The sequence below is a fragment of the Sinohyriopsis cumingii genome, unplaced genomic scaffold, assembly GCF_028554795.1.
Source record: "Sinohyriopsis cumingii isolate HCF-2022 unplaced genomic scaffold, ASM2855479v2 utg001176l, whole genome shotgun sequence".
NCBI classification, from domain to species: Eukaryota; Metazoa; Mollusca; class Bivalvia; order Unionida; family Unionidae; genus Sinohyriopsis; species Sinohyriopsis cumingii.
The window spans coordinates 1,367,647-1,381,584 of record NW_028315968.1 but is presented as its reverse complement, the minus strand read 5'-3'; the positions used below and the strand labels follow the sequence as shown (position 1 = coordinate 1,381,584).

The 13,938-nt window shown below is 34.7% G+C and overlaps 1 protein-coding gene across 1 annotated transcript in view; it reads left to right on the top strand.

The window, feature by feature from the left end:
• The first annotated feature begins 967 nt into the window (after positions 1-967).
• LOC149772761 (metabotropic glutamate receptor 3-like) overlaps positions 968-13,938 on the top strand; it is a 119,566-nt gene continuing 106,595 nt past the window's right edge. Inside the window, exon 1 of the mRNA XM_089947311.1 lies at positions 968-1,375. Within this exon, the coding sequence (XP_089803437.1) occupies positions 985-1,375 (391 nt within the window). The 5' untranslated portion in view covers positions 968-984. The remainder of the gene's footprint in view (positions 1,376-13,938) is intronic.

Genomic DNA, 13,938 nt, shown 5'->3' with positions numbered 1-13,938 from the left:
CTTGCCAAAATTGGATTCCCTAAATGCATATTCCTGACTGAAACAATTTTAAAATCCTGTTTGCAAATGGAAAATTGAATATATATCCTAAAAGTTCCCATTTTTCATGGACAAAAACCCTGTGGATTGGCTGAAGTTTTACATTACAATAATTGCGATCCATCTTTGTCGTGGCATGCTTTGAGTGTCAGGCAGCTTAAGTAGGAACGAAACAAATGTAGAAGTAACTGGTTCGAATTATTGGATTCCGGAGATCATATGAGAAGGAACGTTTATTTGATTTACAGAGCGCATTGTGCATTTGTTAGTATCAAGGGGTCTTGTTTAGAGGGCAGAATAAGATGAATGTTTTTCTTTTCAGGCAGTGATCGCAGTTCAAATTGATTTCGTGAAAGTAAGGATATTAGAATTTCTCAGTACTAGAAGTGGTTACAGGATTAAATTTTTGAATATAGATTGAACGAAATACAAATCGCATTAAATTAGTGGAAAACATACGTGTCCTGTCAGGTGTGACAAATACAGTTTACGTGATCTTTGATACGAGTCAATTAAATCTGATTCTGAAGTCTGAAAATGTCAGAAAGCCAATTAGTGGACTGTGGAATTCGATGGTATATGTCTCGGACAAAGCCCGAGTCGCAGTGACTGGTGAAGTATTTAAGGCAGTATAAATACATTAAACTAAAACTTGCCTTGATAGATTTAACGGTATCATCGTCGTTTTCTTTGACACTATAGCATTGTGCTCTTCTATTGCGTAAGCTATAAAGCTGGTAAAATTCGACGTCACGTTGCTTCGAACTTGCATCGGCTACGATTTATAATTGTTAGTGCAGTCGCCGAGACTCTGCTCAGGAAGCAACGTGATAATCCGGCCTCCCATTCATAAATTGTGTATGGTAGAGTATCTCATCATTCGCAAATTGTGTATGGTGGAGTACCTCATCCTTTGTTGATGCTACGCTTCCTCAGGGTTGAAAGATGAAAATGACATTGAGTACATATGTGATTATTTTGATCATCTTATACCAGGCCGTCCTTAACACTGAGACGGCTCTGACAAAGGAGAAAGTATTCTGGATGGTAGGAAAGCATGGGAATTTCTCATGGCCTAAAAGAGATCTATCTGTACATATTGACGGTGACATCGTTCTTGGTGCCTTGCATATGGTGCACGAGCGGAGTGAAGATAAAATATGTGGTCCAATTATGCCAGAAGGGGGTATTCAGGCCCTAGAAACAATGTTGTATACACTGGACGTCATTAATAATGACCCAAACATTCTTCCTAACGTAAAATTGGGGATTTTAGCAAAGGATGATTGCGATAGAGATATTTATGGTCTGGAACAGGCAGTGGACTTCATTCGAGGTAAGTTACGGCTTTCTAAATATTTATTGCTTGCTACACTGCTCCCTGTAGAATAAAACTGGTCTTGCAAAGTTTCTCATTTATTTATAAGGTCACAATTGACAATAAGCAATTAGTAATGACTGTTCACGTTGATTTGGATTTTATATTTAGAGCAGTCGTATTACCAGTCGAATTTATGTGTAACATTGCAGTTCAAATAATAACATTAGGCTAGTTATAATATTAACACGCATAAATGAACGGTTCATTGAGCCTGGTGATAATTTAGCGATACGCAACTCTAAAAGCCCCCAAATGGTTGATTTATTATGTGAGAATGTAAAATATAGTATCATTTAAAAGTTAATTACGTAGTCACGATGCACAAAATTTGTATTTTCATTTTTTGCGAATTTATAAATTTAGTCTCAGTTTGTCTTATAGGCTATGAAATTGATGTTTTAAACAGAGAATTGTACGGACTTTATTAGCATGAAATCCTAGAAACACCAATGTGGTAAATCCATCCGAAACTAGCATTTTTATCCATTATGTCTCTAGCGTAGATTAAATTGTGTGAGCGCGCTGTTTGTAACCATGGAAACAATTATTTTTCTTGTCTTTCCAAATCTGATCTCAATTAGGCAGGAGGAAAAGACGCTTACGTTGGTAACTACTGCGCACCTAGAAGTTATATATTTTGTTGGATTATAATTAACATCAGGTCGATATAGCATTAAAGACTGAACCAGAGTGTTCCCAAAAGATTGACAGCTTTATCTCCCAACTGAGGAGAGACAGATCTACCAAAGAAAAAAAATGTGAAAAGAGATGGTCATTACAACGATTTCTCACTATTAAGGTCATCTGTATACCGCTATCTCAGTATAACGCGGGTTTGATTGAGTATTTAATTCAACTGGTCAATGTTTTTAACATCATTGCTACCTACTTTATTATAAACTATTTCAGCTCTCGGCTTGTGTGAAACAAGTGGAAATATTTTATTTTTAGTGTTTTTCTTCACTGTAAAGACACATCCTTCGTGGAAGATCACGCCGTATGAATAGAGCACCGCTATAGTACATTTTATACAGACCTGTTCGAACTTAGGTGAACAGTTTCTCTGTGTTCAGAAGTTTACCGTTTTTATTGTGTCCTTAATTATATGGTTATCGATTTGATGAAGCTCAAAGTGCTTTGAATCAAGATATAAATGTTCATTTTTACAAACTTTCTCTGGTAGCCAGTGCCACGAGTGTTTTTACTTGCATAAATTGTCACATAAATGTTCATAAGGTGCGACATAAATGATTATAAAGTGTGACATAAATGATCATAAAGTGTGACATAAATGATCATAAAGTGTGGCGTAAATGATCATAAAATGTGACATCAATGATAACAAAGTGTGTTATATTTGCAGGTGCATCCGTATCGTGGTTTTACTGTATCAAATATCCGTTTAATTGCTCCTCTAATGCGACGCTGGTAAAACTCAATTTGTGACATTAAAACTACCATCAACTTCCTTGCTTAATTAAAAATAAAACTGCTGTCTACTAAATATTACACAAAAGGCGAAAGCAAAGAACAGTTTTTATAACTTCATCGTGAAAGTAAGCGCTATTTCAATTAAGGTTCGTCCTCTACTAATTTATTTGTCGGAAGAAAGCCAGTAGTAAACAACATTTTCATGAAAACTGTGCAAATTTACCAAAATTGTATTCAAAAGGTATTTGGATGCTCTTTATGGAGATGAATTGTTCGAGGTAATGAAAGTCTTGCTTTCAGCCCGTCGGAAGCCTATAACAACTTCAAATGAACTTGAGCTGTATTACTATCTAGTTTAACCTTCATAATTTACAAACTCTAATTGTTGTACACAAGACAATGAACCGAACACATACCACAGTTTGGCTATTTTTACGTATTTTCTGACAGGAGTGATTTTATGCCTGTCGGAGATTCTCAAACAGATACGATACCACAGTTGGAAAACACATTTTCAAACATACACGATACCACAATATGTGGGTACATTTTAAAATAGATGCGATACGACAGTTTGAGGATACATTTTCAAACAGATACGATAGCACAGATGGAGTACACATTTTTCTAATATACAACAAAGTGAATCCTAAAGCATTAAAAGAGGTTTGGAAAAAGTATTAGCCTCCTTAGAATTGTGTATGATACTATTTGATATACTTATGGATATCTAGAAGTGTATGCAACTTTAATACTACGCATTGTACAAAATTTAGAACAGATACATTACGAACTTTTCGATTATTTCAACCAGTACGAAACCTCCAAGTACATTTGATTTTCTTGACAAGGATTGCGTCATCATGAAAGCGTCGATATTATGAGTAGCATTTGTGTGTGTGTGTGTGTGTGTGTGTGTTTGTGTGTGTTTAGGATTTTTAACGTAGTTTTACAAAATTTCAGTCATATCGGATCGATGTCTGCAGCAGCCACATGCGCGATTGGAGAGGTCTTATGAGTAGCAATGTATTCTTTGTATGACACTTTATTATTATTATTATTATTATTATTATTATTTCAGATACATATGTTCGCAGCTGATACGTGACTATGAAAATATAGATCACGCATTCCATGCCGCTTTTAGTTACGATTCTTGTTGCAGGAAAATATTTTGTTGAAATTAGTTGAAAAGTGCTCCATATCTATGTTATTTTCCTGGCATCGCAGGTCACTTCGTCCGCGTGTTTGTTATGGCTTTCGTTAAGGTTTTGTAGTCTGCTTATATTTCCCACAATCCAAGAATGGATTATTTTAGTAAATGAAATGATTTTTATTAAGCAGAGAACATTCCTTATATGAGCGAATTTCCTTACCACATTGACTTTGTTGACCACTTGCCATTTATACAAGACAGTGGATAAGGTTTAGATCGAAGGTTTAAATTTCCTTACACACCCACATACACACACCCACACCCACACCAAACACACACACACACACACACACACACACACACACACACATATATATATATATATATATATATATATATATATATATATATATATATATACGGAAAAACAAATGGATATATATATGTGTCCAATATCTGAGACTTGGGAAAGCTAGGGAATGGATTATTTTAGTATATGAAAGAATTTTTAAACTTTTGTAATTCAAAGAACTATGACACATTGTTCACTCAACAAAAGACCAACTTATTATATGCGTAAGTTGAATTTACTTGAAAAGTTTTCATTGTTATGCCTTAATGTTTTATTTGGTGAATTCCAAGAAACCAAAGTAGTTTTCACACGGCGGCTGTCATAGCCATGAATCTTCCTCCGGGAAGTACTTGAAATTCAGGAGGGGTCATTTACTCACACTGTCTACAGCAGTGATATCCACTGCGTCGCAACGCTCATGTTTTTAATGTTGTATCCGCTATGACATCAGTATTCATTCGGATTTAATTTTAGGTTTCAGGTGGAATCAATGTTTTAAAGTACTATATGATTAATTGACTTTGAAACAGGTATGTATTATTTATGTTTGTAATAGCGTATGAAATAAATATAGTACTCTATCTTTGCTTAGCAATTATGATTATCTCTTTCAAAAATCATTCATATGTTTAATAACCTTACGCACTCATTAATCATGATTCATTAACATTATGCGAAAATGCACTTCTATTTAATTCATTTCTTAACTTACACTGAGAGATGAGTCCTACTTAAATATCTATGAAAACAGGGAATTGTCCTCAAATATATGTCTTCCGTTCAAAGATTTATGCAACCCAGTAATCAACAGTCATCAATGACAAAGATAAATCATTGGGATATTTTACTCCTATAGCAAATTTGCACGGTGTCACGGTTATGTCACAGCGTGGCAGGCGAGACAGGGCATTCGGGATATTATTTCCACTCTAAAATGAAGACTGAATATGTATTTTAACGGAAATATCTAAAATTACGAGATTTTTGGAGTCATTACAATTTCAAAATAGTTGCTGATTAGCGTATATATTTCCAATATATCCAAGTGCACTGACAAAAATTATGAGTGGAAGTATAATAGCTAATTGTTTGCCGCCATGCGCAGTTTAGAATCAATGCAATTCCAAAGATGTTGATACATGCCCATAAATTTCAAATATCAAGAAGAGCACCAGCCAATGTGATCTACGGGAGTATAGTCGCAAATATTCTGCTTTCAGAGCAAATGAAGACAGCCATCTTAAAGCAAGGAATGCAGATCGAGACAACATTCATTTCAGACTAATGAGTCGTTATGGATCGGTTCCCTTTCTAAACAAGATTACATAGACGTATATTCTAAAAAATGGTCGATTTACGACCTTTATTTTCTTACTGAGCGATAATACATTTATCTCAAACGCAATCGAAATTCATTTGGTGAAGTTCAAAAAGCCAATTTCATTTCAATACCTTTCTCTCTGATGCACAATAGTCTTGATTCTATGATTAGAAGACGGTATTTAATCCGGAAATTATTGGGGCTATTGCATTAGGAGAAGAAAAAAGGACGCCACGTCGCTTAATATGTCTCCTTTGAGTGCAAGCGGCATAATTAATTTATGTACGTCTTTGGATAACTCTTGTGTTTTGCATTAATACGCATCGTTGTTAGAAAAGAACCAAAGTTCTGCTTGAACTAAACAATGAAATATCGGGAGTTGTTTTTGAAGATGACTGGGTCTGTGAAAAATAAAAGCCCTAGGAGTGTATTATACAGACAAAGAAACAAGCACAATTAAAAAAGACTCAACAATGAATACACATATATGTGTGTGTGTGTGTGTGTGTGTGTGTGTGTGTGTGTGTGTGTGTGTGTTCGGAGTGACTCTTTTGCTGTATCACACGCAAACTTTCATTGTAAATTGTTTAGTTATCGATCTGAGGTATTCACGGTATTTCTACCAGGAGTAAGAGCTACATAGCGTTTCTATATAGACAGGACATATTTTACAGACTGTGTTCAGAATGCATCCACTGCTCTGAAAATTTAAGTCCGTAATGATAATGGCATTTTGAAACATAAAAATAGGACTAGTCAAGTGCCACAACAGTCTTCGTCAACATCTTCTTGAAAGAATTTGAGAGTCTACAAAAGGCAAGCAAAAAAAGAAAAAAACTAATGAATGTTAAAAGGAATCGGAATGACCTAAGTCTAGCCATACAGAGGTTATGCAGCTTTTAGAAGCCTATCGTACCTTATAACACAGTGTGCAAACTATCTTGAAAAGTAGGAAAGTACTGTTCTTATGTTATCAGATACCCTCACATATATCGAATACTATTCTGTATCAATGCGATAAGTCATCTCTGATATACATTTCAACATGTTGTCTACAATAGCAAAAGTAAATATAGCTATCTGTAGCACAATCTCATATGGACCTACCATCAAAATGGTGTCAAAGTTTCAGGCTATTTACCGCGAATATTACTATTTTTAAAAAGTTTTACGTTCAACCGATCAGAAGCGTTACATGCTCAAATGTGTTAGAATATGAACTATAACGTTTTAAAATATCTTTCAGCCATGACTTTGAATAACATTCATTGTAGAATATAGTTGTCTAATTATTGATTTTATGTAACCTTTATAATGAATGATATTTTGAAAACGCATGACCAAAGTACTACAGGGAGACAATTATGAAAGTGGTAACGCGATCTGTCTGACTCCCTCTCATCTACGGGGTCTTGCTAATACAAAATGAGCATCTGATACCGCCTGAGAAGTCAATTTAGGAAGCGGAATGACATCCCTGAAGCGCAATGCAATCTTGTTTGGTCCGTTTGAGATGCGGTCGATACCACATTAGTGTCTTCTTAAACATGAACGTCAACAAAAAGTAAGGTTTCGATTAAATAAAATCATGCAAAACTACCTTAGGAAAAATATGTTAAATAGTCTGTACATAAGCCTCAATTTACTTTATTCTAAGTTACATACAGAAAAAGATTTACCTATAGTGACACTGGTGAATGGCAAACCGAACATAAATCCTATACATGACAGTGTACGTCCCGTGGTGAATGGCAAACCGAACAGAAGTCCTATACATGACAGTGTACGTCCCGTGGTGAATGGCAAACCGAACAGAAGTCCTATACATGACAGTGTACGTCCCGTGGTGAATGGCAAACCGAACAGAAGTCATATACATGACAGTGTACGTACCTTGGTGAATGGCAAACCGAACAGAAGTCCATACATGACAGTGTACGTCCCGTGGTGAATGGCAAACCGAACAGAAGTCATATACATGACAGTGTACGTACCTTGGTGAATGGCAAACCGAACAGAAGTCATATATATGACAATGCACGTGCCATAACCATTTGGCATACCATATAAACTGATTTGTCCAGATATACAATCCTGTGAGCAGAAAGATTATTTTTACAGACCCACTTTTCAAGAAACTCCCCTTCCAAAACACGTACAGCCATACCCACGCTCAAATATTCTCTTGAATTGGTGTATTATATTAATCATATTATTGAAATGTTCATCTAACAGAAATAGTTTTAGCAACATCTATGAGTTCGATAACTTCCCAATTTTAAAACTTTTGGATGCAACCAAATTTCATCATTATCGAATAACAAAACTTGTGTTTGGGTGTATACTCTACACACGAGTTTCGTAAATGTACGGACACGAGATCGTACGACATATTCCTTGAAGAATGTGTCGCATCATTCTACTATAGCCAAATAAATGAATCCCTAACATTGCACATCTGTCCAATTTAAAAATAGAATCACGAAATTTAGCAAACAGTCAGGGAATGCACTTTAAATGCTTTACTTTATACTTCAAAAAGACACCATGTATGTTGTCATGGTGTCAATTTAATTTGATCACATTCTGAGGTGTGCATGTTCTAGTTTTTCAATTAACATTACGATAGGTGAACATACCAATCCATCTGGTCTACTCTGATTATAATGCATTAATACAAGCAAAGCCCACTGTTTGCCATCATCATTTGAGCATTGTTCCACAATTTGAGCATTGTTCCACAATCCTCAAGATAAAAACTTTAACGGCATCATATTAAGGTAATAAAACATGCACCAGGATGTAGCGCGGTATGCACTAATCGACCTGGCTGCATACAGGTACATATCATGTTTCTGGGGGAAAAAACGTCGTTGCAGTTGCTTTTACTTACAAATCGACCTCTCATTATTATTTAGAAGAAGAAGAAAAAAAAAACGTTTCAGAGAAATGTTAATGCATGGCTATTTTTCGTTCTGTCTCGTTTAATATCAGGTATGAAATTGGACCTTATTTCTTGACCTGTTCACATTTGTAAAAATGTGCAAGTTATGATCAGCACACAGTTCGGATTACCTTTTCTTCAATCGTTTCGACAGCCTTTCTTTTAACGATGATATATGTCTAAACGCCAGTCAGAGTTTTCATGAAATATTCAGCATAAAACTAACATTTACATTCAATCTCGAGCTTAAAAAATATTCAATGGGCGTTGCATCTGCATTAATAAAACGCCATTTCGTCTTAGACTCTATTTTTCCTTCAAGAATGTGATGCAAACAAATCCTTTATGATGCATCGGTGTCTAATATGGATGTTCTGTTCTGGGTATCTGAATTTTGTGCCAGACCCTAGATAAAGGTCCTGTTACTTGACGTAAAATGTTATCCCGAATGTGAAATTTTCCTGTCCTACGCCGATGTATATTGGAAGGTTTTTATTAATCTATTGCACGTAACGAAAACATACGTCGATTAAGACATTCAGTAACACCATCCAGCAAAGCAAAAAGTTTCTTATTATATAAGTCGGTCATACGAAACCTACTTAACCGAAAAAAAGTATGATATATTTATCACTCATTTGAAGAACTTAGTTATTTTAGTATATCTTACTCAGCGTGAATGAATTTACACATGACTTTGGAGGATGGTGTTTTTGATGATATTATTTCGTGAACTTCAAAGGGCATTACAAAAATATAATTCAAATTAGTAGCATCTCTTCAAATATAAATAGCATTTTCGGACAGATGAGCTCATACACAAAAGGTTTCGACGAAGAAAGAAACTAAAGTAGGCGTTAAATTAATTTCAGAACCGCCTTATTTCCTCCGAGTTCTAAAATATGAATATGAAATGTCAGGAAATAAAACAGATAATATGGAAAGCGACTCCGCTTCGCGGAAAATATGCTTATTCACAATACGATTTGACATTCGTATGAGCACTGTTGTTGAATGGAAAGAACCGAACGGGCCTTTCTATTGGAAGTAGTGGCAATCGATTAATTTAACCTTTCCTTATGTGCTGATATGTTCGAGATGAAATGTCAAACGCAATAAGAAATAAACCTGCAAAGTACTTTAAGTTTTTGCAGTCTCAGTCCAACATGACAATTGTTAATAAATCCGTTCAATGCAGGGCCCGAACAGACGCATTATTATGTGCTTTAAATATTCTACTGTGCCATGACACTTTTAATGGAATTTATCAGATTTGACGGTTGTAGGTACCATTCTTGATATTAGCTTTCTCCTTATTAGAATTGCTAAAGGATAGAAAACTTGTCAAACACTGCACATAAATTGAAGTTTTCAGAAAATAAAACATTTCTTATTTATGTTTCGAAAGAGAATGCTGAATTAATATGTTAACATTAATTCGACTAATAGATTATGGTTTTAAAAGTTGTTGGTGTGTAGCTATTGGCAGTTAAATGTCTATACCAAAAAAGTCACCCAGTTTATGTGCGCCCTATTGCAATAGAAAACCTACTCAACTGGAATGCACGCCAAAAACTTAAATATTTGCTTCACCAAATCAGATCTAAGTTGTGAGGTTCTCATAGAAGGAAGTACCATGATTTATCAGCTTTCACGAAGTAAATTTATCTTGAACTTTAGATCTTTGGCTCGTAGACTGGTTGCCTTGATGTCAATCTCTAAAACAAACTGAATTTGAGCATAGAACCAATCTGAAGCCTTTTTTGAATGTTCGGCTTGAATATTCAAAAGCAACGGGAAAAAAAAAACATCATTTTAAAAATCCTTTTCACTGAAGTACGAATAAGTGAAACATTCTTCGTAGTTATTTTAGCTCTTGTTTTTTTGTTTTTTAGAAAAAGGAAGGAATCGTTAGATGAATTGTAAAGTACGCCTTTTCCAAGAAGTTCTTCGGCGCTCTCTATTAGAAAGAAATAAGCTATTAACAATAAAAAATAAATTAAAATTTTTTTTTTATTTTAAAAAAAGACTTTTTTTTAATAAGATGATACTGGTGATGAATCTAAATCTTTTAGCTTACATGAGTTAAACTTAAAATCAATACATCGTATAAGTTTTACCGAACATAGAAACTGAACTGCAAGCTTTTATACGTAATAACTTAGTTGTTAAAAGAATAAATGAGCACAACTCCTCATTACGGTTCTGCTTTTTGTCTTTTGAGTGCTTGCTTTCATATTCGTTGCTAACAGTCTAGTGTTTCTACAGCACTTGATAGCACAGTTTCGATTCGTAGATACACTTTTACGTTGGGGGAACATCATTGAATGCTTTCGGAGGTAAATACATCATTACTTTATGATATTATGCAGATGAACACGGTCTCAATCTGAAATATGCTGCATGAAATTTAATACGTGTACACGTGTATCACTTAGGCAACGAATGATACTAAAAAGCCGAATGACAATCATTAATCGTACATAAATCAATTATTACTCAATTATTTAAAGACATTTCTGTGTGCAGTGCGTTAATTCGCATGACCAATCAACACAACTTCAAACTTCAAGATAGATAATAACGGTTTTCGGCAAAACGTGTTCTAACAAACTGAACAGAGGTTACCATTCAAGCACACTGATCAAGAATAGGTTTCCCAAATTATCAAAAATGCAGAGTGTAATTCTATTTCATTTCTTTACAATCAAAGGCAAAGACACATATATGGTTTTGTTGAAATTAGTCTAGAAGTCACATAATGACATCTGTTCCCTTTACTTGTATGTCCCCCTCTTACTAGAAGGTGTCCATAGGGGTATCGGTCAATGTGAATCACGTGGGACAGAATCGTCTGAGACTGACCACAAGGTTGAGAATTATTGAATTGCAAGCACCCTTCCGCTTAAATACAAATAAAGATAGGAATACTTGTACAGCCTGGAAACGTTTTGCGTTAATTGTGCGTCGTCATATATCTTTCCCTGGTTACCCCTACTAGAGCTCTTCTCTAGTGTCTGTGTTGCTTTGAAATTATCTTAAAATTTTAGATGTTAATAAAGAGTTTTAACAGGGATATTTTATTATATGATTGTATGAATATCCACATAAGTATTTTTTAATTGGCTATTTGGTATTTCGTCACTGAATGTCAATTAGAAGAGCGAAACGCTTTTACTTGTGGTTTAATTTTTTTTAATTTGTTGGGAGTTTTGTTGATATTTTAAATGTTCCTGTATATGAATTTAATTAAACTTTCATTTTCTGAGTGATCAATCCTATCTCGAGATAATAGTGATGTAACAATATGTGGTTTATTATAGAATACCTCATGCCCTCTCTTTTGTTTCAAATTATTTTTGTCAATTACTGTGCCCATGTTACTGTTTATTTTTCAAGCGATTGTTAGTTCCTTTTTTACTGTAGAAAAGAAATTTAGATTTCATAATTAGAGAGACTATGTTTATGTTTATAACCGTTCTAAATTTCTTGTTTGCTTCAAATTATGTGGCATCTTTGCAAGAACCACTAGTTTCGTAAAAACGTGTACTTGAAATTATGCAAACTTCGGGTCTTTCCACTAAGCTAGGGTCATGTGTTTTCAGTCAGTGTTTGATGTATTCCATAGTATGTATGTCCTGTCTGTTATATTAGTTGTTATTTAAGTGCTACTTCAACTCATAGGAGGGTTGGAGGTCTTCAACGTTTTATTTTCCTAAAAGTGAGACGGTTTGGAGATAAAGCGGTTTATAGACAATGTCACCGGTTTAAAGACAAATTTGTCGGTTTAAAGACAATGTACACACCACTTTTTAATTGCATAACATTATCGGTACCTCAGATACTAATTTTATTTTCGTTTCCTGGACAGAAGTATATGTAGATGTTATGTTTGTGTTTTTATTTTCAGTCTTTCTTAAAAAAGAACTTGTAGACCATATACACAAAAGGAATGATACAGAATTAATAGGCATCCAGTGTTTTAACATAAATATGTTAAATATGGAAAGCATAGGTTAAAAACTCACAAGAATACAAGCTAATTAAATCAAATCGGAATGTAATAAGCATTTTTGTTGAGGGTGGGGGCGGTTGTTGTGTGTTATCCTATTGATTATTCATGTGGCTTTGCGATGTCATTTGTGGAAGACAAGAGTGTAAAGACCTGTTTGTAAAATCATTATTTCTAATAATAGTTTTTGACTGATTTAGTTAACCAGAGGTTTAAAACATGTACTAATCTATTTGTGTGTTTTCTATATGACACATTATTTATGTCACAGTTGATAGTATTTTTTACTACTTTACGATTCTATCATTTTCTTAAAGAACAAATGTGGACAATAAATGCCATCCATAACAAGTGAGCAGTAAGAACATTTAGAAGACTTGATAAATGTTACCAAATGAAGAACGAGAAAAAACGACGTTACATATAAACAGCCATTGTTTGCATCAACAACATGCAGATTGTCAGTGTAACAGGATGAAATCTGGTGGGATTGGATTTAGCTATGACACCCTGAAACCCCATGTGAACGAGTCCCTTATTAATGCATTAAGTTAATCAATATGCTATATCTGACAAAATAACACACAACCTTATTTGAGGCACATACAAACCAATTAAACTAAAATGAAAGACTTAAAATATACATATAAGAATGCTGAGTCTATCGACGTGAACAATTGTATGTTGTATCATACTGAACAATTAGGACACCTTAGCTGGCGTGTATATTAATAAATGAAGTCTGTCATTCCATAAATGTAATACACATTACCCTGTTTCGAAGGCCTAGACCGAGTTGAAATTGTACTGATCACATGACTGATTAGGGATTATCCTATTACGAGAGTAAATCTGACGATCTTATAAATCTGTTGGCGTCGTTGATGAATTAGACACAATTTCAATGAATCACTTTTGTTCAAAATTACTTGAATATGACCGAGCGTATGCTGATATAGATCAACAACAGATATGATAAATGTCTGTGTAGTACATCAACGGATGACGCTGATTCTTTTTCATATAACATTGACCTCTCTAAATACAGAACATATGTTGTTGAACAACATATAGGATGCTAGCGTTCCATGTCATTCACACGACAAAATAAAACAATCCTAATTCACAACTCACGATGAGTATCTGGGGAAATTACTCCACCTACTTCAGTCCACCCAGTCTGCCGAAGTAGCTGTCAGGAATATGTAGGCTGAACAGCCCCTTTGCTTCAGTACCGATCGCTCCTCATTGCCAAGTCGAGCAGCATCCTTAGTTCTCCAATGCCATACAAGTTATTATTAT